Consider the following 22,005-nt stretch of genomic DNA (forward strand, 5'->3'; position numbering starts at 1 on the left):
ACATTAACCTTTTAGGTGCTAAGCCAGGCCCTGCTTGTCTCTTGCTGTATGCTTCTGGTCATGGTCATGAGAAATCTTTTTCCAAGTCCAAGAGCTGTTCTAGACTTCGGCAGGTTTACCCCCAGGATTTCTCTGTACCCTGTTCCATTCATATTCCCCTCAATTTTCATGAGCTTTCTAGTCCCCAATTAAGTTTAGTTCCTAATTAATTTTGACAAATGGCTGGATGAATTTTTTCTGGCACATTATCAAGTACTTTGTGCTGATTAGTAGTAATAAATTCCAATTGAATCCATCATGGTTCCATATCGTAATACAACAAAATGTGAAAAAGCCCAAGGAGGTGGGGTGAATAAGCCAATGTATATACATTAGTTACTAACGTACTCTTGTTAACCCTTCTCCCAGCCTCTCTAGTACTCAAACAAATAACTTTTTCTTGTAGCTACCTCTGGGATAGGTGTATGTGAGGAAGCCTAACCCTTACACACACACCACTTAATTCCACATACTACATTATATATTCCACCCTCACCCCTTGATATCCACATTTTTTTTCATTGACAGTGGCATCACAATGGGGGTGCGGACCGCACCGGGTGACACCAGCCAAGGGGGCGTGACAAATGATGGAGAGGATCATGCCAAAAGTTGTAGTTCTCACCTCAGAGAACTCAGCACATCCCGATTCCTGTGGCAGCAGTGGTCGTGGTAAGAGCGGAGAGCACACGGGCATGTGTAGACCCTGCCCCAGGGACATGAGCTAATATAAAAGAGGAGGCAGAATCATCAGTCACACATGCATTTCTCTCTCACTCATTCTCATGATACTGGATCCCCTGGTGCTACTGCTGCACACTGGCACCCGCCTTGAGAATGAGGTGAATGAATGAAATTCTGATTGAGTAACCCCGGGCCCTAGCCGAGCCGTCCTGGTCAGTGAATGTGCCCTGTTACCCATAGACCTGTGTGTGCCAAACACAGCAGCTGAAATGGCAGCATCCCAGGTGCAACACAGAAGACTTATTCACAGTGAGCACGTTACACTGATCCCTGCCCATGCAGCCCATCACAGCTGCTACTATGACCTACTGACAGGCTGCACCAAAGGAAAGATTGGGAGCGGGATGTATTAAAAGGACAATTCCGGAGCTTGAACCTGGTGGGCAACGCCATTAGAAGCGTATGGGCTTCTTTTTGCGTTCTGCACTGAGATTGGATCCCTCCCAGTGTCCCATGAGGGACTGCTGGGTCATATACTTGGAAGGCCCTCTATCGCAAAGGACTGCTCTTATTGGAAAGTTGTCCTTTGTGCATATCTAGGTACATACCAGTTATTAACGCTTGTTATGTATCCGATAAGTGGTGGGATGTACCGTATCGCCAAACCAATGCTTAGTACATCACGCCCTAAGCATTGGATTCAAATGTACGAGAGCAGCCCCACAGCAGGTCCCCACTAACATTGTCTTGTACATGACTCTTCTATTCTGCGGTTAGTCACACACCTCCTCTCAACAGCTCTGTGATAGCTATGATTACTATATTGGCTCTGCTGTGCTGTACTCTATATTGTCTCTGAGTGATGTTTTATAAGGGGGTCAGTCCCCGAAGCATGCTCAGGAGGTACACACTGTCATTGTTTGCTGAGTAGGAGTGAAGGTTGGGGAAATCATGGGACGAATGCCGGGTACACAATATATACATAGTCTAGTGTGTACCCGCTATGTCGCTGACGATGCACGTTCCCATGTGTCATCAGCAGCATCACCCGTCGAACCTGCATGCAAGTCAGACGGGCAATATCGGCAGCGGGGGCCATGCAGCATGGCCTCCGCTGTCGCTCCCGGCATCAGCAAGTGTGTATGCACTTGCCAATGCCGGGACCCCCACTTGGTCCCGCCACAAACGACATTGGCTGGGTACTCATTGTTAAATGGGTACCCAGCATAAGGCTGCTGTTCCAAAACTGGTTGCCAGCAGGCCACTTCCAGGAGTGCCACGAGTGGGTGGTCCAGGAACAGTTCAAATAATTTATGTGATGAGCAAAACCAATGCTGGTGGCTGACAATCATAAAATATGTGGACAAATAAAAGTGCAACCCTATATGGAAAAGAGCCACAAGCGCTGACAGAGAGAAGCTGGTTTAGAGAGTGTCAGCCTCTCTAAATAATATCAAATAAATAAAGTTACCAGGGCTAAACACTCATAAAAAAAAAGACCTCTATACAGGCGCATAATATGATGAAGTCTTTTAGACAACTGGGTTATCCTGAGACAATTTTAGAGACTGCCTATAGAGATGTCAGTCTAATGAATAGACAGGATCTACTTGATAAGAAAAAAGATTGATCTATAATCGCGTTTGGTCTAGAACTAAGAGTAAAAGATCAAAGTGAGATGGCCTTTATATGTAAATTCAATAATGGTTCTAGGGAGATAAAGGATATCATCACGCGTAATTACAGACTTCTTAGACAGGAAACTATATTACAGAATATTATACCACCTAGACCACATATCACATTTAGAAAGAATAGATACTCAAGACCATTCTAACACCGAGTCATCTTAAGACATCAAACTCTAACACCGAATCAAAAATTTCAGGGTGGTTGATGGAGAGACCTGCTGGTTTCTTCAAATGTGGAAAATCTATGTGTACGACATGTTCACATATCCCTAGAAGAACAAATGAAGTTTATATACCTTTTAATGAAGAAAAGTATAAAATACCTACCTTCATTAATTGTGACTCCAAGTTTGTAATCTATGTTAAATGTAAACTATTTTATGTGGGACGAACTACCAGAAATTTGCGGATCAGGTTTATGGAACATCGTAGAAACATCATTAATCGGAATAGAGTACATAGAGGGGGTCATTCAGACCTGGTTGTTAGCGCCGATGCGCTCGGACCGGGTCGATGGCCGCCCACAGAGCATGCGCACGACGGCGCCGTCGTGAGCATGCGCGAGACCCGCTACGACCGACAGCGCCGGTCGTAGCGGGTCTCGATCCAAAGGGGGCAAGCTGTCGATGTTGATTGACAGCTCGCCTCGTTTGGAAGGCGGGCCGGGGGGGTGGCAGCCCAAATGAGGGCGTTCCCATGGGAACGCCTACCGTTTGGGGGCGGCCCCACTGACATCACTAGTGATGTCAGTGGAGAGCTTCCGGCTCAGACAGAGCCGAAAGCTCTCCGGGGCTTACGACAAGGGAGACCCTACCCTAGGGTCTCGTCGTAAGCCCCGATGGTCTTGACCATCGTGACCATCACCTTAGGCGGTCGTAAGGCTGTGGGTGTTAACCCACAGCCTTACCACCGCAAAGGAGGACGTCTTGAAAATTCAAGAGGTCCTCCCCTCATTCAGACTGACCGCACGCTCTGTGCGACCGTCTCTGAATGAGGTCCAGTGTCTCTAGACATTTCTCAGATGTACATGAGGGGAGTCCTGACTGTTTAACCATCATAGGCTTAGAAACCATACCTCCTATGGAACGGGGTGGGAATAGGTTCAACAGACTTTGCTGTAGGGAAGTCTTTTGGATGTTAAAATTTAACTCTCTGCATCCAGATGGCCTAAACGAGGCCATTGAATTGAATTCAGTCTTACAATTTTTCTAATACCTCAAGTGCATATATTCTTAATTTTGTTATATATATATATATATATATATATATTTACATTTTGGGATGCTTTAGATGTTCTATTTCTCTTGGTCTTTAATAAAAATTGGTATTTATTTCCAATTTGGATCACTGTGTATTGGAATATGTCTCAATTGGAATACTCCAGCTATTCTGAGGGATAATTTAGATGGTGGATGGTAGATGGTTAATAAATTGACTCACATTGTGTTTGGAGGATCAGAAGGATATACAATGATTTATTATTATCACCGTATGTATCCTCCACATTCATTTAACAACAGAATACTATTAATAGATATTGTGATCTGTGTATTATTTCTATACCTACCTCAATTCCTTTCCTCATGTGTCCCTCGTGAGGTACATATTAGTCGAAATATAGTAATGTATTATATGTCCCCTTCCCCTGCAGTAACTTGGATTAATAGAATGTTGACAAATGGTATAATAATATATAGACTGTGATCTCTCTATATACATATATCTTTATTCCTTTATTATAAATATCATAATCGATGAATGGTTATTGCGATCTACCATTGTTTACATCCGGGATCCATGACGACGATCCCAGACCAATGAGCAGTTTTGACTCATATTTTAATGACCACATGATGTGGAAAATCTTCTGGATAGGTTATTAGAATAACCTTTTTGATTGGTCCTTTGGATATGTGACACAGTAAACACATGATCGTTAGTGTTTGGCAGTAAAGAGCTATATGGAGTTCGTAGTCACGTGATCGGAATTAATCACGTGGACGGGACTTCTGACAGATTTATTACTATATCATCATTAAAGGTTAGTTTTTCTTTTTAATACTTCTACATGATTTATTTTATAAGAGATATAATAGGATTACCTTGAACAAACAAATGGTTTTTATATTATAAAGTGGATGGTTTTTCTTGTATGATGAATGTAATTGAACAAAGGTGTTAACAATAGATCAAATTAGACCAGGTATATATACAAGCCATGGTGGCTCATTCAATCATATGCTCCTGAGGAAGCTGGACAATAATATATCCATGTTCCATGCTGACCACGCTCTGGAAGATCTGTGGACATTTACTCTGTGGACCTTGATTCTTTCTTCCCCTTAGAATTGGCAGAAACAACGGACATCCGGAGACTTTACAAGAACCCATTTATATGCAACTAGAACGCTGCTAAGGGACTGTATCATCCGTGAGAAGGTGGAGTACACATGAACCCATTTTGTGCAAATTACGCTGCCCAGGGATTGTGTGACATCCATTACACCTGGATCCGGTAATCCTATTTGTTGCCAAAAGGGAATTTATTGTCCACAAAATTACAGAGTTCAAGACTGTTCTAGGACTTTAATATACCATGAGCTACAGGTCTTAGGATACTTACCTAGTGTGCAATCGCATATATTGATTTACCATTGGTGATTTTATTATTCTTATGTGTTAATAAATGTGTGATTTTTTTTATGTAACCATCCACTTTATCTAATTTTTTTATGAGTGTTTAGTGCTGGTAACTTTATTTATAAAAGTGCAACCTGCCCGCCCCCCATAACTGACCCTAAGGATGTCTCATAAGCAAAACATTTTTTTTTCCGAAAAAGTTTGTTCTAAATGAAAGAAAAAAAACTAAAGGCCACTATACACTAGACGATTTTGTTAACGATTTGCCTGATTCCGACGCATCACGACAAATCGTTAAAATCGTCCATTGTGTACGCACTATATCGTGCGGTGCATCAGCTGATCTTTTAAACATGCAGTCCAATCAGACCATGCAGCGGGATGCGGCAGAGTGCGACATATCGGCGGTCAGGCACCGGATCGTCCAGTGTGTTTGGGATGCCCGATATGTCAGCCCGTTGGCGGGCAGGTCACGGGTCGCATTACTGGGTACACAGGTAGTTTAGTGTGTACCCAGCTTTAGGAGGATTGTGTCTAGTCTGATACCAGAGGAAAATCGGTGAGGGGGGTGACACCATGAGTTACCGCACTGGGTGGCAGCAACCCTAGTGACGCCACTGCCCATTGTCATCGTGTCTTGTTTTTCTAGTGAAGACAATGGATACATAAACTTTGAGCCAAGCAAAGGCAGAAAATCTCATCCTTGCAAGCCCTTAACGTATGTGGCCCATACATCTAGGCTGTATCAGGGCAATTCCCCGTTCTGTCCACCTTAGGAGAATGGAGAAATTCAACATGTTGGACAATCACCGATTCTGTCCCAAATATGGTGGGAACCGGCGAGCTGGGGTTTTTAACATGTTGAATTTCCACGATTCCCTGACAGATCGTTGATCATGGATGTCCACAGATCTGCGTTTTTTTGATCGCTAATCGGATAAGAATGGGAAATCACGCTTTAGATGTACGGCCCGCATAAGCGATAACAAATTAGATGTTTTAAAATATTACCAAACTATGGTTTCTGTGCACTACATCATTTGACACTGCCGGTAATTTATGGAGATCAAAATAATGCTAAACACAAATTCCACCGAAAGACGAACCTTAAGCTCAAACACAGGGGTGTCAATGCTCTCCGCTCCATGGCGTTTAAAGCAATTCGTCACGATGCTGAACACTTTCTCACGAATGGCCATTTGTTGAGGGTGAACATCGCGTGTGCCCTGCAAACACGATGCAAAATAAGCAAAATACATTTTCCCCCTATATTATTATTATTATTATACAAAATATACTTATCTTTTACAATATGACCAATACAGATATAATTTTTACTGTAAACACCATAATATGTTACATTATAACATCATTTTCAAATAATGTCTTAAAAGAATAAATTACTTTTGGAGTCTTGAGTACAAAGCTCTTCTTCTGTTCCACGTAATGCGTTTGCGTATTCACGCCATGACATATAAATGCCTTTTTGGTGACCTAGAAATGCAAACAGTTAGTTAATTGCCATTTGAAAATACATCAATGCGTGGTAGACAATCAACATTAATTGGCTGAAGAGCTTGCATTAATATTTTGTTTGTCAATGCAACACAAATCGTGTCGTGGAATATTTAATGAATTATTAAATTTATCATAATCTATTTGAAAAATGATAAATATCATTGTCTGATAGGTAATTAACTAAAAGGGCAGTATTTGGTAATATGCATTGGATTCCTGCCAACAAACATAATATGTGGTCAGTTGGAGTAACTTAATTGTCAAAAATTAAATGGATGAAGTTTTAGAACAGAAATGCTTTAATTACCGTTTTATATGGATTGTAATATGTAAACAGATTAAAGCAGTTAAGCAAGTAGGTTATGTAAACTGGTGACTAATGCCTACAGAAGGAGCATTTGACTCCTCAATGTTTTTGCATCAGTTTAATAGGGACCTCATATCACTGGTCTATGCTGTTGGGGAAGACTTGCTCCTTCCATTAACGCTCAATCTATGGCCTCCTACTTGTCTTCATTCTCCTTTCATGTCAGATAACTGCCCCTTACCGCCTTCACGGTCTGCCCAAACCAGGCTCGTAGCTATCAAATTATGCCCAGTTTCACCTAAACCATGTCCACATTGTCACAATGCACCACACGTTTTCTAGGCCAACGAAAATAGGGACTGCTGGAGGCACTATGGTGTGGCATACTATGTATTGGGGATGCTGTGGTATGTTGAAAAATAGTGGCATACCATGAATTGTGCACCAGAGACAGGTATCAGGGTCTGATGGCATGTAGGGAAGCCTGAGGGGCATTAAAGTGTTGTTCTATAGAAGTTTTCATATATTTTGGATGCAGATAATAATCTGGCTCCTAAACTTTTAAGCTGTCTCCTAGATTTGTCGAGCCCTGTCTAAAGAAGCGGGCAGCATACCCGTGAAACGTGTAACCAGTTTATGCTAGTCTTCTTCCATATGCAAGTAGTGTTCAGTCTAGCACCCTGCACCTTTGTAGACATTTATAAGAAGTGGTCAAGACTCTTTCTATTGGTAGAACCTGCGCCAAAAAAGTACCTTTCCTATTCCAAAGTCACCACGAGAGGTTCTGGAACCTTTAAAAAAGGCAGCAACCATTTCCATAACATTCTTTTTTTTCACCACGCATTTTGCCACACACTTATGTAAAAAAATATACGTCTTCGCATCAGTAATGCGACAAAAGTGCAATGCATCCTGGAGACTGGCGCTGGCATTCCATGCAGCTGGCGAGTGTGACTCAGACGCGTACTTGGGTAAAAAAAATAAAAAAAACTGAGGATGGAAACAAGTGGACACAGGCTTCATGCCATGCATTGCTGTGCTTAATCTGTAACTTTGCAACAAAAAGGTACCAATACTAAATGTCTAGGACGCTATAATTCACTTATGCTGTTATGATGCGAATAAGGTGCAAAATTCAGGAAAAAGTATGAATATTTGGGAACCACAAACCATGGCAGAGATTCTAAATTGCACCATGTGTCTCGTGTCATTCGGCGCAAAAAGAGTAGGTGTAGGAGCAGAGTCATCTTGAGGGGGCCCGTGTGTATTCCCCATCCGGGGCCCCCTACTCCCTCACTGGTGGCCGGCCACGTCACCGCAGCAGTAAACTCTGGGCACTAGTCTGTACCCATTGTCTACTGCGCATGCGCAGGTCACTGTAAAAAATGCGCGGTCGCCATTTTCCCGTTTTTTTCCCTAGTACGCATGAGTAAAACGCCAGGAAAATGGCCGTGGCGGCCATTTTTTAAGTGTTTTGTCCAGAGCTAACTCCTAACCCCTCCGGGGCTTCTGAGGGGTTAGTATTAAAACATATGGGTGCAGGGTGTGCGGTGTGGGCACTCACTGCACCCATTATAAAGACACATCTCTATATAAATGGTATATCATTTTCCTGATCTCACCTGAGTACTGGGAAGACTGCCCAATGAACAAGCAGCTGTTGTATAAACAGTCATTCTCTGGCCAACCAGCACTCTCCAGCATGACGAGGATAGGTATTTCATATTCACCATGATAAATGTAATGAGGACACTCAGCTTTCCAAGAATAGTTCTTTTTCTTTTTATTTAAGCTTAGAGCCTATGTAGCCTTAAATTCCTGCAATGCTCCATCAACCATTCTGTAACAAATCTTGTCAAGACTGGATAGTGCACAACCTGAAAGACAAACCAACAATACAGATCATAGGATGATGTGACATTTGGCATTTTGAACGCTGCAACAAAAAACAAACACATAATAAATATGTATATAACACAGTAAAGAAACTGTTACCGGTTGCATTAAGAATTAGATAGCTTGCTACCACTTATTTTACCTGTGAAGGTGCAGATATGTACATGAGAATACACATATTAGAAGAATATAACTGTTAACCATGAATGTGCATGCATGTATAAACACTAAACGTACCTAAATTTAGATTGCTAAAGCAATAGCACTGAAAAAGTAAATGACTTTACACAAGCCGGGAAAATCTGTGCCTCTCCATAATCACCAATTCCAAATGTGAGAGTGCAGATTGTGTACAGCCAATACCGTATAGTCTTTCTTTGCTTTCAGACATCCCATGTGATTGTGAATGTGTCACCTCCAAAAGGCAGAGAGAAGTCTTGTCTTGCCACCTTCTCATACTCAATGGTCACTGAGCTGCCGCCATATTTGTCAATGGATGCCAGGAGCTGAAAGCTTTTGTGTTGTAAGGCTGCATAGGATTTACACCGCAGCGATGAGTATTGCTGTCACTCTTGTTTGGAAGACATTAATATACGTTGGTAGGCGTCTTGGAATTTTTAACTGTTGTATGACTTTGAATAATGAGAAAAAAAAGTTGCCCACATAAAAAATGGCGCCCGAGCACTGTGTGCCGGAAGGAAACAAACGGTGTCTGTAGATCTATTTCTATATTTTTATTCATTTTCTGCACAGTTGCTTTTCAATTGCGTATCTTTATGATAGTAGCTATACACTGGTGATCGGTTTTATTTATTTTGAACAGTTTAAAGCCAGCGCCATTGGAATATTCTGTGGGCGTGGCTTAAGCCGTGGTCATGGCGACCCTGGGAGCTGCCTTTCGCAATGACGTCCTCTAGCGCGACAGTCGGCTTCGGCAGCCAAGTTTTCAAGATGGCGTCGGGAAGTGGGGTGAGTAATATTTGGGGTTTGTCAGTGGTTCTATTGGTTTTTGCTGTAAAAATTATCTTATTTTTATTTCGCAAAGGGTCTATGGAGGGAGTTCCTATTTCAGAGTCAGGCATTATGTGGCTGTGTTAACAACAAGCTCCCAGCATTCTGGGACTTGTAGTTCCACCACAATGGTAGAGGCACAGGTTGCCCCAGTCTGCCCCATAGTAATCAGCTCTGATACAAGTATCTGCCAGCTGTTCCAGTTTTTTATGTAAATATTCCCCAATATGTTTTCCTTTTGTTTCTGACGTGCAGACATAGAATATGCTTTTTAATTCACATTGCTGCGTCGCTTTAGTTGTGGAGCTGCTTAATATTTGGCTTCCCAATCCCCCCCGTTTCGCTCATTTCTTCGGGGTCCATTCAATTAAGGGCAAAGTGCAGGTGATGCCCGTGATGCACCGTTGCATGGCATTAGTACAATTTTGGATGCCATTACTTTTGTTCCGATTTCAGTCAATGGTATCACCTCTAATTGTACACTAAAAATGGCACAAAGTCTTAGATGTTTCTCAATAAGTCATGATCACAAAGGAGAAATCATACGTTGCTTTGTGAATAATTTATTAATTTAGTAGATAGTCTTGTAATTTGCGATTTCCTAGCCAAATTATTTGGGGGTAAAGTAATTTTAGCTCACATTGCAATGACCCTACAGATGTGCTTTTTCTGTGGCTTCAAGGACTAAAACGTTATTAAGTGTGTTTATGCCAGTCTTGAGATTTTTTTTAGGCTTTATACTTTTTTGTTTTTATTATTACTTGTTATCACTGTCCCTATTGAAATGTTCTTTTAACAAAAACTGTAGCAAGGTGAGTTTATCACAGCGGATTGCATTCCCCATACCGGAGTGTGGGAAAGTGACAAACAAAAACTAATTTCTTAGTGGAAACAATAATAATATGTCAGCGAAGTTCTTTGGACCCTATTTTCTCCCATTTTTTTCATTAAAGATTTTATAAATAAACCACTTAGTAAGGGGTAGATTTACTAACTTGTGGTTTGTCAAAGTCACTTTGACCATTAGATTTACGACGACAACCTAAATGCGAAACCAGCCTGCTTTAGCATTTTATTTCTGTTGCCATTTTAAATCCATCTGTCAAAAGCGCATATGACCGTTAGATGTGACAAACCGCCTGTTAGTAAATCTACCTCTGAGGGGGGAATTCAGTTGTTTGCGCCGGGTGTCTATTGGAGCAATTCAATAGCTTCTCTGATTAGACGCCCATTAGTATTTAAAACGCCAAAAAGTGTGGCTAAAGCCATCTAAAAATCCTGGTTTGAGCGCTCAAACTACATATTTTTCACACATTTTTTTTTCTCGCACCTCTGGAGGCTGCGAGAAAAAGTGTCTGCCGCAGCTAATGGGCGTCTGATTAGAGCAACAATTGAATTGCTCCGGTAGACGCCCATTAGTTAGATGCCCTGCGCAAACAATTGAATTTTCCCCTGAGGGGGCGATTCAATTGTTTAGGCAGCGGTTATTTTTATAAGACGCCCGACGGAGCAATTCCATTGTTGCTCCGCTTGAATGCGCTAGCCGCCGGTGACATCATTTCTGCTCACCCCCTCAGGAGGGTGCGAGCACAAATGTGTAATAAACATGTGGGTATGGTGCTCTAACAGCATTTAGCGCTCCGTAACAGGACTTTAGATGAGTTAGCTGTTTTAGGTGGCTAAACCTGGTCTAATAGGACATGAAGGCAGTGATAGTTAATGGGCGCCAGAATAATTGAATTGCAGCACTGGTCACCTATTAATTATTGCCGCCCACACAACAAGTGAATCGCCCCCTATTTTCCACTTGATATTGTTATGCTGTCTTCAAACCAGTTGAATACATTTAGTGATATAATTATGGACCCAGAATTCTGAAACCTAGAGTGCAGCATTTTGATTTAAAATACTCTTGTAATAACACTCAACTGGGGAATTCAACGACATTGACGCAGTGTGCTGTTCCTGACCAGCACATCCTATAAAGGTACGCAGGGAAACGCAATGTCGACACTAACGTTAGTGGCTAATAAGTGCGCAGCCTGGCATCACATCACATGATAGTGAATTGCCCCAATAGAGGGTGGTGTAATCAAATTACTCAAAGGGGCAAATCTACACTTAAAAAAAATAGCAATCAACAATCCTTGTTTGTCTGGCAATAGAATGATGCAAACTAACTACTGATTGGTTGCAGTGATTTGAGCAAAGTAAATCCCCCCCCCCCAAAGGCTGCTAGTTGAGTATAGTGATGAGTATAGTGATGTTCATGTCTATTGCTTTTGGTGATGCAGCAGAACTTTTAGATCTTCTCTGTGTTGTCCCCTAATTTATGAATGAAATACATTAGTGGTGGTGCTATAGTGCTCTCAGGGGGTAAGGGAATGCACAGAGCTGTCACTGTAATTCCTGAAGTATAGTGTGCATATCACAGGGCACACGGGTAACTAATAGCCATAGTAACCCTTCAGATTCGTGCTAGTATAGGAGGCAACGTCTGATTGGTTGGCATGCTAACAGTGCTTTTGCCTGTTTCCTACACCAAAACATAGTATTCATTCTAGCACCCTGCTACTGTCACAATCTGTTCAGTTCCTCTTTCCTGCTCTGGTGTCGCTCTCTGCTCTGGTGCTTCTAGCACACTCTGGTCTCTATCTCAGCAGTTTGTTGCATCAGATGAGTGTGCTAGACGCACAAGAGCAGAGAGTGACACCCCAGGCAGGAAAGAGGTACTGCAGAGGTTGCGATAGGTGCAGGGTGCTAGAATGAACACTATACTTAATATTGAACCGCAATATGTTCACAGAAATGTAGCATCTGAGCTGCCGTTACAGTTTATCTGTCTAGTGCTGATTGATTGCTAGTTTAGTTTAAATGTTGTGCGTACTGTAAATGCAATGTCTGCTAATGAGGCCTATACTCTCCACCAGTACAGGTTTTTATTTTTAATGTGTTTTGCTGAAACTTCCAAGTAACTTTTATCATCTGCATTTTCTTTTTTTTGCCTCTACAGTCAAAGAACGTAGATTTTCGTCGGAAGTGGGACAAAGATGAATATGAGAAGCTTGCACAGAAACGGATCACAGAAGAGAGAGAGAAGAAAGATGGTTGGTACTTTTTTTTTTTTTCTTTCTTTAAAATATTTTTTTTTAAACAATTATATTTTTTATGAAAAAGTATTCTATGGGCCGTATTCAATTAGATGCGAAATGCCCGTTTCTGCGGAAAAGTTTCGCCGATGACGTAATTTCGCCAGGCGAAAACTTATCCCCGTATTCAATTCCAAGGACTTTTCGCTGGTGCGGAAAGTCAATGCATTGGTATAGGCGAAAAAGATTCGCCTATGAAACCAGGCGCAAAAAAGTACAGAATTGGGGTTTTGGGGTGCAAACTTGTGGAAACCACCCTGCACCCTTGGGACAGCCCCCCAAAGGTAAACTGTGTCAAAAATAAGCTGGGGGACAAACTTAAAAACTAGCAAAATAGACTCCAGGGGGGCCCCCAAGTATGCCCCAGGTTTTTTTAAGACTGCAGGTGTTTGCGGCAGGTGGATTTTTAAAGTTTTTTAAAACTTCACTTTAGCAACTTAAAAATATGCTTGCACCCATTTTCTTGTACCCCAAATTTGCTGGAACTACTTATTTTCTGCAAAAAAACCCGCTAAATGCTATTTTTCACCACTTATGTAAAGACGCTAATTAGCAGCTATTGAGATAATTTAAGTACCCCAAATACCTACAGCAGGGCTATTCGGGGGTATCTATAGTTATCCCTAATGTCAGTGCATCTTTTGGGGGATGTCAGGCTGATTTCCCCAAATCTGACAGGACTTTTCGCCAGGACCGAATTCGCCGGGTTGCGTTTTCACCGATTTCTAATTGAATACAGGGATAAACGGGGACGCGCGCAATAGTTGTCTGCATGGAAAACCAGTGATGACGGCGGAAACTCCGGCACCTAATTGAATACGGGCCTATATTTCCTTAACTTAGAAAGAGTATAGTTTGACAAGTTCTCTTTATAGAAACTAATGCTGGGTACACACCATCCAATATATTGTACGATTTATCGTCTTGATGCGGATCGGAACGATATTTCGTACACATCATATAGAGTGTACGCCCGATCCATCGTTCCCGGGTGTCGTTCACTGAATCATGGCATTGAATGTGCTGCCTGTCCAGTGGGACGTTTCAATGGAAGACGCGGTGTAGTTTCAAGCAGCTTGTAACGATACATAACGCCGTTGTACATTGTACCGTGCAGTGTGTGCGGCACGCGCTATTTAGCGTTACATTGCTCGCTGCATCCCTGGGTCGCACCGTTGTAAGGTGTGTACCCAGCTTTAGTATCAGAAAGTCTCCCTGGGTTCTGAGCTATAGGGAATATAATAATTGTCAGATACAGTTAAAAAAAAATAACTGAACTTGCCAGTACCCTGTCTGCTTCTATTCAGATTGTCTAATCTTAGTGTAACTTCGCTTTCCTGCTTATAAGCTTCTAATTCCCGAGTGTTCAGAAAGAACACTATAGATGTCATCCTACCATATGCTGTTAGACATTCTAATACTTCTCCTGTGCAGAAGTACACAGGTACTAGCTCATACCTAGGCCAAACAAGCACTGAAGGCTGAATGCCAGTTATTGGACTGTCTTTTCTTTCCCTCCCCTGTGTAGCATGTAGGGCTAGGTGACCCTCGTCTCTCCCTTACCTGAAAGCGATGGGTATCAGGCTGTGAACTCTCAGACCGTGAGTCTGCCTGTTTTCCATAGAGTAGCTTGTATAGGAGAGCAAAATGGGTGTATTCCCTCTCCTGAGGTTAGGTACGTGTTCATCTTCTGTCAGTCAGTGACTTGAGGAAATTGAGAGAGGGCAGGTATCATTGCAGGCGATTGTCTCATTGTCTGAAAGTGCAATTCCCCATTAATAGGAGGGCGTCTTCCTAATCTCTTTGCAATCACAATATTGCTGCGGCTGGAGCACTTGGAAGGTTATCTTGTTTAATGCTTAGATTAGATCAGACAGAAACGTATCTGCCGTCTGCCAAATTATATTAAAACTCTTCCATGTAACATGTCTTAACATGCGTCAGAGGTTCCCAAACTCGGCCCTCGAGGCTCCCTTACAGTCCAGGTTTTAAGGATATCCATGCTTGACCACAGGTGACTTAATTAGTACCTCAGTCAATTTGATTTAACCACCTGTGCTCAACCATGGATTGGAGATCTCTAAAACCAGAGCTGTCGGGGAGCCTTGAGGACCGCATTTGGAAACCTCTAATATATGCCATGGTTTCTTTAGAAATTTAATTTCAAAATACCTCACTTACACATTGATTTATTTATATTTTTTTCTTAATTATACTTATTTGCCTGCTCTAGGGCATTGACAGCTGCTTAAATCATTCAATAGAACATTTCTCATACCTGTTGAGCTAGGTTAAGTAGAGAAGTTCGTCATGGCAACCAATCCGCTTTTATCTATTATCTTTAGCAGAAGCTATAAAATGACAGTATAGATATATAGAATATGTACTGACTCCGCAGATGGACTTGTATAAACATTTTATAAGATTGGTGACTAAATGTATTTATCGTTTAAGTCTTTTAGATGGTGACCAGGGGTTCATCAGTTAGGTTGCTCTGCTTCTGATGGCAGGAACCAGATGTTAGAATTCTCCTGTTTGAATAGAGAGCATAATACTGTATTAGAGTTTTTATTGTCTCATCCTGGTCCTTATCCATGGTCCCCCATGCAATAATAACACTATTGGATCTAGAGCCAAGAGTACACTAGGTCTAACCGTGAGAGACCTTTATCAGGGCCTCCCCTGGTAAATAATAAAATATGTAATTATCTTATCACTGATCTTTCTACCACGTGAATGAAATTTGATTTTGTCTATCTAATATATTAATGTTCCATGCTAATATTTGCACGTGATATGTGCTGAATATTTTCTGATGGAGTTCTGTATTGCTAATCACCATTTGATAACCATGTATTTGTAGGCAAACCTCTGCAGCCCCCGGTTAAGAGGGAACTGCTCAGACATAGAGACTACAAGGTGGACCTGGAGTCTAAGTTGGGAAAAACAATTGTCATTACGAAGACCACCCCACAGTCTGAGATGGGAGGGTAAGGACACTTTTCTTTTTACTACTGCTACTAGCAATAATGGTAATAATTCATTTATATAGTGTTTTTCCTCATGAGACTGGAAGCGATGTACACGATTGTGATTATGTGCTACCGTCAGCTTCCTGCTAAGTGCTAATTGATGATGGCACAGTGACAGCTTGCTCGCTCTATCAGTCACTGATATCACACTGAGTGGGTGCAGATAAAGACTCTGGAACGTGCCCCTGCCAGTGATGTTTGCAGTCAGGCTGTCTGCTAGGGAGGTCTACAGTACCTAGTAACTGAAGAAAGAATTATGGGCCTGATTCAGATTCGGGAATAGAGTAAGATAGAGCAAGTACATATATTTATTTGCATGTGGGGTAAATACTGGCTGCTTTTGCATGTAGCCCACAAATACTGCTTTATATTTACACTGCAATTTAGATTTGAGTTTGGACACCTCCCTCCCAAATCTAAATCTCTCTGCATATGTGTCTCCCCTGCAGTGCAACATGGTTTTACCAAGCTGCACAGTTACTTGCTACATCTTAAGCTGGGTACACACTGACCGATATATATCGGCCATCGGCTGTGTAGCAGAGCCAACGCGATGAGTCTGTAAACGACGTCGTTCTACAGCTATATCTGTCCATCAGGCAATGTGTACGGGCGGGCTGCTGACTACCCGTACACTTGCAGGAAAGAGGCCTCGGGGAGAGGGGCGGGACCCACGGCCAGAGACCGATGATGGTCGTTCAGTGTGTATGAATGACCATCATCTGCAGATATATCTATTCAGTGTGTACCCAGCTTTATTCTATTCCCAAATCTGAGTCAGGCCCTATGTACATAGAATACACAATATCAGAATGACAACTCGTGGGTATGTTTTGAAATGTGTGCAGTAAATGTTAGTATTGGACTTTGCAGGACATAGGGGCATATTTATCTAAGTATATTTGCAGGAAATCTCCTGAAAACGGGCAGTTTTCCCCATGTCCGATTACAGTAGTAGTGTTCACTCTAGCTCCGGTGGCAGGCAGGGCGCCGGAGCTAGAGAGGGCACTTTTGTGTGCGTGCCTAAGGCGCGCGGCCATTGAAAAGGGGCCTGTCCATAAGACTCGTCCCCTTTTCGTCACTCTTGGGGGCGTGCCCGGCACTCACGGACATGCCGGGCATCCCCCAAGTGCTGCAGACAGGGAGAATAGATGCAGGGCACATGCGCCCAGCGTCTATTCTCCGGCGGTGACCGGGTCACCGCACATTTCTCTACCCGCTTGACACTGCGACCCGTGGGTGAAGACGGCACCCGCAGGCTGTGAGGGCAGGGCGCTTTTTGCCCTCCAGAAGGAGAGGCAAAAGCAGCCTAGCAGGAACACTACAGTAGCAGCCCCCATAGGTGTCTAAGAGGGCCGCTATATTGTGAGATTTACCAAGCAAGTTTAGCCTCGATAGCGAGCACCGTCTTCAGATGCCATTATAGCCTATAAGTTACACACTGCAAACGTTACCAGGAGGGGGATGCGTAGGATTACTTCCCTGGAGATGGCTGCTCACACATGCGTGGTCTGATGAATGCGCAGTTGCGCGACCGGCCCCCAAACCTGTAAGTTAAGTGATCTCATTAGTAATCGTTTTGCTTTAGACAGAGACGGTCTTTTATTCTTGCGATTCTTGTTAAATGCTGGCGAAACTTAATTTGTCATTGTTGCAATAAGAAATTCTAATTACTGGGACCAGTTCCCAATAAGTAATATATAGGCCCCGTGACAGGGTAAGCAACATGGTAATAGACATCAGTGTTCCAAGCAGAGGTGATCCGGGAGTCATAAACATTCTTATGGGACCTCTAAACTTGAAATCCAAGTGTCTTATATAACTATGCTCTAGTAATGTTCGCTATGAGTCGTCTTCCAATGACCCCACAAGCACTTTTCGCTCATATGTTTCATACAAGGCTTAGATCCTAGAGGAGGCAGCTTTTCTGTACTGCACATGTGATGAATGCAGGGAGTTTTGGAAACCTAAAATCTCAATAATACATTAGAGCCCATTATATAACAAAGTTATTTATATCTCTTGTTAAGCTGGGTACATACTTAGCCGGCCTTCGCACCACTCCATATGTCTGGCCAGACATCACAACTGGGTGAGGATTTAAATTAGCCTGCCCGATTTGTGATGTCCGTGTGGTCAGCGGGTCTCCCACACCCACAGCCATATGCGCCAATACATCTGATTGATATATCGGCTGCAGGGCAGACCCGATGTGTCTGTACGACGTTGTTCACAGACCTATCTGGTGTACACATCTGCCTATCCGCTACCAATAGATCTTTCGTCGTTCCATCGAGTAATATATCTATTAGTGTGTATCCAGCATTACAGCGTAACAAATCGTGCTTACACTTGTATGAATGTAACAAGACGTCTTTTTCATGTTGAATTTAGTGGCCACACGCACATCTCTCTACTATTCCTCCTATATCAGAGGTTCTTAAACTGGGTCCTCAGGACCCCACACAGTTCACGTTTTCCAAGTCTCCTAGCAGAAGCACAGGTGTGTTCATTACTCACTGACACATTTTAAAAGTTCCACTGGTGGAGCTAATTATTTCACTTGTGATTCTGGGAGGAGATCTGGAAAACCATGCGCTGTTTGGGGTCCTGAGGACTGAGGGTCTCATTCAGACCCGGTTGCAAGCGCTGAGTGCTCGCAACTTGGTTGATGTTGACCCACTGGGCATGCGCACATCGGAGCCGGCTCCGACGTGCGCATGCGCGAGACCCGGCTAGCGACAGGCGCTCCGTCGCTACGGGCCTCGCACCAAAGGGGGCAACCTTTCGATGTTGAATGACAGCTCGCCCCGTTTGTGAGGTGGGCAGTGGGGGTGGCTGGCCAAACGGCAAGCGTTCCATCGGGGACGCCTCCGTTTGGGGGCGGCCCCACTGACATCAGCAATGATGTCAGTGGGGAGCTTCCTGCTCGATCAGAGCAGGGAGCTCCCTGGGGCTTGCGCTTGCCGAGACCCAACCTTAGTGTCTCGTCGCAGGCCCCGATGGTCGCGCTGGTCTTGACCATCGCGACCATCACCCTGGTCGGTCGCTAAGCTGTGGGTGGTAACCCACAGCTTAGCTAGCGACCAGGAGGCCGCACTTCAAGATGCAAGCGGCCGCCCTCATTCAGAGCGACCACTTGCATCTAAAGACCGACTCTGAATGAGGGCCTGAGTTTGAGAACCTGTGCTCTATATCATGGTATCTCCTGTCCAGTCTGCAGGGAGCCCTGACAGCATATGTTTTGCACAGCATCTAGCTGGACCAAACGTGTATTAATTATTGAGTACACATTTTAAGAGATCCACAGATGGGTAACAATTATTTTATGTGTGATCCTATATGAGACATGTAAAACATTCTCTGTTAGGGTTCCCTGAGGCTTGGATTTGGGATATCCTAGAGTGTTGAATAAAATATTGGGCCCAAATGTTTTTGCTTCCCTATTAATGTACTGTCATACTGTGTATCCCTTGCTATCTGTTGTTCTTTTAGTTCAAATGTATATGAGCATCTAAAATGTAAACCTAAATGACATTACAGCCAAGATCTGTACCAATGCCATGGTGGAGATGTAATACATGAAGGTTATCTTAGCTAGCACCACACATGGTGAGTTTAGAGCCAGGGTGGGTAATAAGCTGCCCTCCAGCTGTTGTGGAACTACAAATCCGAGCAGTGGGCAGATGCTATTGCTGATGAGGCTTCTCTCTCCTGCACTGATGGGCTCTAATGTTGTGTACACACTATGCGTTATATCCTCCTTACAGCAGACGAATGATACCTTGTTTAGTGTGTCGGCTCGTGTGTACACCTGATATATCTGTGAACGATGACTTTTCACCGATATATTGTGTCAGCCCTGCAGCACGGCAGATATATTGTGCGCCTCTGCCGCTGTGTACGGGTGACCCACCGACTGACTCGTTACACTGGTCGCAGGAACCGCCGACACTGACATAACAACTGGGCGGCAAATATAGGGCAGAGGTCTGGTCGGACATATTGAGGGGCAGATTGATAAGTTGGGTGCTTGGTCTGCGTGCCGGTCGGCCGTCTGCTGGGTCGCTCAGTTGTGTACCTCATTGCCCGTCACCCTTCCCATCACTCTGAGGACGTGCTCAGTACTCCCGGGAATGCTGGGCTGCCCCCAGGGTCTCTCCGCACTGTGTGGTACACTATGAAGAGGGGGCACTAAAGTGTAGCATAATATTAAATGGAATATTTAAACTCTTTGCCATTTGACCACACCACATGCCCCATCAATGCCCACAGACCACATTGCATTGTTCGTTGATACATTGCAATTGTTCAGATGAATCCATACCTACTGCGTTATTATCATCCCAGACAGATCTGCTGTCACCATAATTGTTTCCCAAACACAGACCCTCCCCTCCCTGCTCACCTTGATCACTACCCATCCATAGCCCTTATACCCCCACACTGCCTACTCTCACTGCCCAATATTGGCATTTCTCCAATGATCATGATCACCGCAGGGCAGCCACAGTCCCATAATCCTATACCCTTACTCCGCCGGCCACTCTGGATCCACAGCCACTTACCTACCTGCAGGTTACTCTCCCATTCATGTTTATCCTCGAATTCCCCCCTTCACAGCGCCATAAATCTGGGATCACATGCTCCTGGAAGGTAGTGGGTGCCGCCGCTCCAAAACTTCATTAGGGCAGATGTCAAAGTTAGTGGGAGGGAGCAAGATCACCGGGAGGTGGGGCACCCTGGGCCTGCTGAGGTCAGAGAGCCCTAGGGCGCACTTTGCCAGTTTTAAAATCGGCCAGGAGGTTGCGAAGCCCCACTAAAACAGCCTAGTGGAAATGCAAGCAATTAGATGGTAGCTATCATTTATCTAGTACATTCTATAAAATGATAGACAGAATCTGACTGATTGTTGTGGGAAATAGCTCTACTTGTCCTCTTTAGAAGGTTTGATAAATCTCCCCCAGAGCGCACTCATATATGGTGCAGAGTGACAAGTTTAGATTGCTAATGCCAGGTGTAAGGTATCTGATAAGGAGAGGAATGTACAATATGAAAAGTAATGAGCTTAAATAACTATGGATCTAATATAAGAAAAAAAAAAAAAAATGTACCCATTGATGATCCTAACTAAAGAAAACAAATCAGATAAATCTTTGTATAGTCCTGAGCCCCCCGGGACTCCGTTAGGATGGCGTTCAGGACAAGTGGCTGCATCCTTTGATCTAGGGATAAGTCGTTTTGTAGGGAGTACACTTATGGAGCTGTATTATTCCCTTATTTGTGCTATAGTATCTGTTCGGAAGGAAGCAACTGTATTCTCAGATACATTTATTTATCCTTTTGTTGGGGGTGAGGGGTAGCAGGAAGATAACTGAGTTATGTGACCTTTTTCATTTTAAGGGAAAGATTCAATTCTCGGTGATATGCGCTAAGCAGCATCGGTAGTAACAGTGCTGTATTACTGACGCACCTCTATGGGCTTCGAAGGTAAATCTGTGATGTTTGTGGCCATGAGTTGCCGTAGAAATGGGCCACTCACAGCCATCGGTAACAATGGAGTGCCCTCAGTGGAGACATCTAAGGGAGGAAGTTAGGAACACATTCAGCATGGGAATTGACAATAAACAGACATGGACTTGTCAGGCAGCAAAGTCATAGTCAAGAGCTTTTACTCTCCTCGTATTAACCAGACTGTAAATGATCCTAAATGATCCTTACTAAGCATCCGTACTCACTATTTACTCCTAGTGCTGATAGACAGTCAGATGGGGAAGTGTTGAAAGCGGTGCGCCCTCAGCGGAGGTCTCCATCATTCTGCCTGTCCGGTGTATTGTCTTTTAGACAATCCAACCCCCAATTATGTGGAACTATTCACTTTCATTAACTCTAATACAAGCTGCAATTCCAATGAATCTAAAATCCAGTTTTGTTTTATTTTACACCAAACATTAATGTACCACGTAATCTAGCATACAAATTGTTTCAGGGAAAGAGCAACCACAGTAATAGACTTAACAGTTTATTAGATTGAAACC

At 43.3% G+C, this 22,005-nt stretch overlaps 2 protein-coding genes across 4 annotated transcripts in view; one reads left to right on the forward strand and one right to left on the reverse strand.

Annotated features, from left to right (window-relative positions):
- The window catches only part of LOC148505993 (histidine--tRNA ligase, cytoplasmic-like), an 80,891-nt gene extending 71,671 nt beyond the window's left edge, over positions 1–9,220 (reverse strand). For 2 of the 3 annotated variants that reach the window (XR_015869825.1, XM_088447372.1), the window contains exons 1-4: positions 9,013–9,193; positions 8,502–8,756; positions 6,459–6,548; positions 6,161–6,280 (exon numbers count right to left, since the gene is read on the reverse strand). Coding sequence is in view for 2 of the 3 variants with exons in the window: in XM_088447372.1 (XP_088303498.1) it covers positions 6,161–6,280; positions 6,459–6,548; positions 8,502–8,612 (321 nt within the window). In the remaining variant the exon portion in view is untranslated. Of the gene's footprint in view, positions 1–6,160; positions 6,281–6,458; positions 6,549–8,501; positions 8,757–9,012 lie in introns of all 3 variants that reach the window. The other variant, XM_088447373.1, reaches the window with a different exon arrangement.
- A 443-nt stretch (positions 9,221–9,663) lies between these two features.
- ZMAT2 (zinc finger matrin-type 2) overlaps positions 9,664–22,005 on the forward strand; it is a 29,909-nt gene continuing 17,567 nt past the window's right edge. Inside the window, exons 1-3 of the mRNA XM_088447375.1 lie at positions 9,664–9,744; positions 12,800–12,893; positions 15,799–15,925. Coding sequence (XP_088303501.1) covers positions 9,679–9,744; positions 12,800–12,893; positions 15,799–15,925 — 287 coding nt within the window. The 5' untranslated portion in view covers positions 9,664–9,678. The remainder of the gene's footprint in view (positions 9,745–12,799; positions 12,894–15,798; positions 15,926–22,005) is intronic.

This window comes from Taudactylus pleione, unplaced genomic scaffold (assembly GCF_031769625.1).
Source record: "Taudactylus pleione unplaced genomic scaffold, aTauple2 ptg000431l, whole genome shotgun sequence".
In the NCBI taxonomy this organism is placed as follows: domain Eukaryota; kingdom Metazoa; phylum Chordata; class Amphibia; order Anura; family Myobatrachidae; genus Taudactylus; species Taudactylus pleione.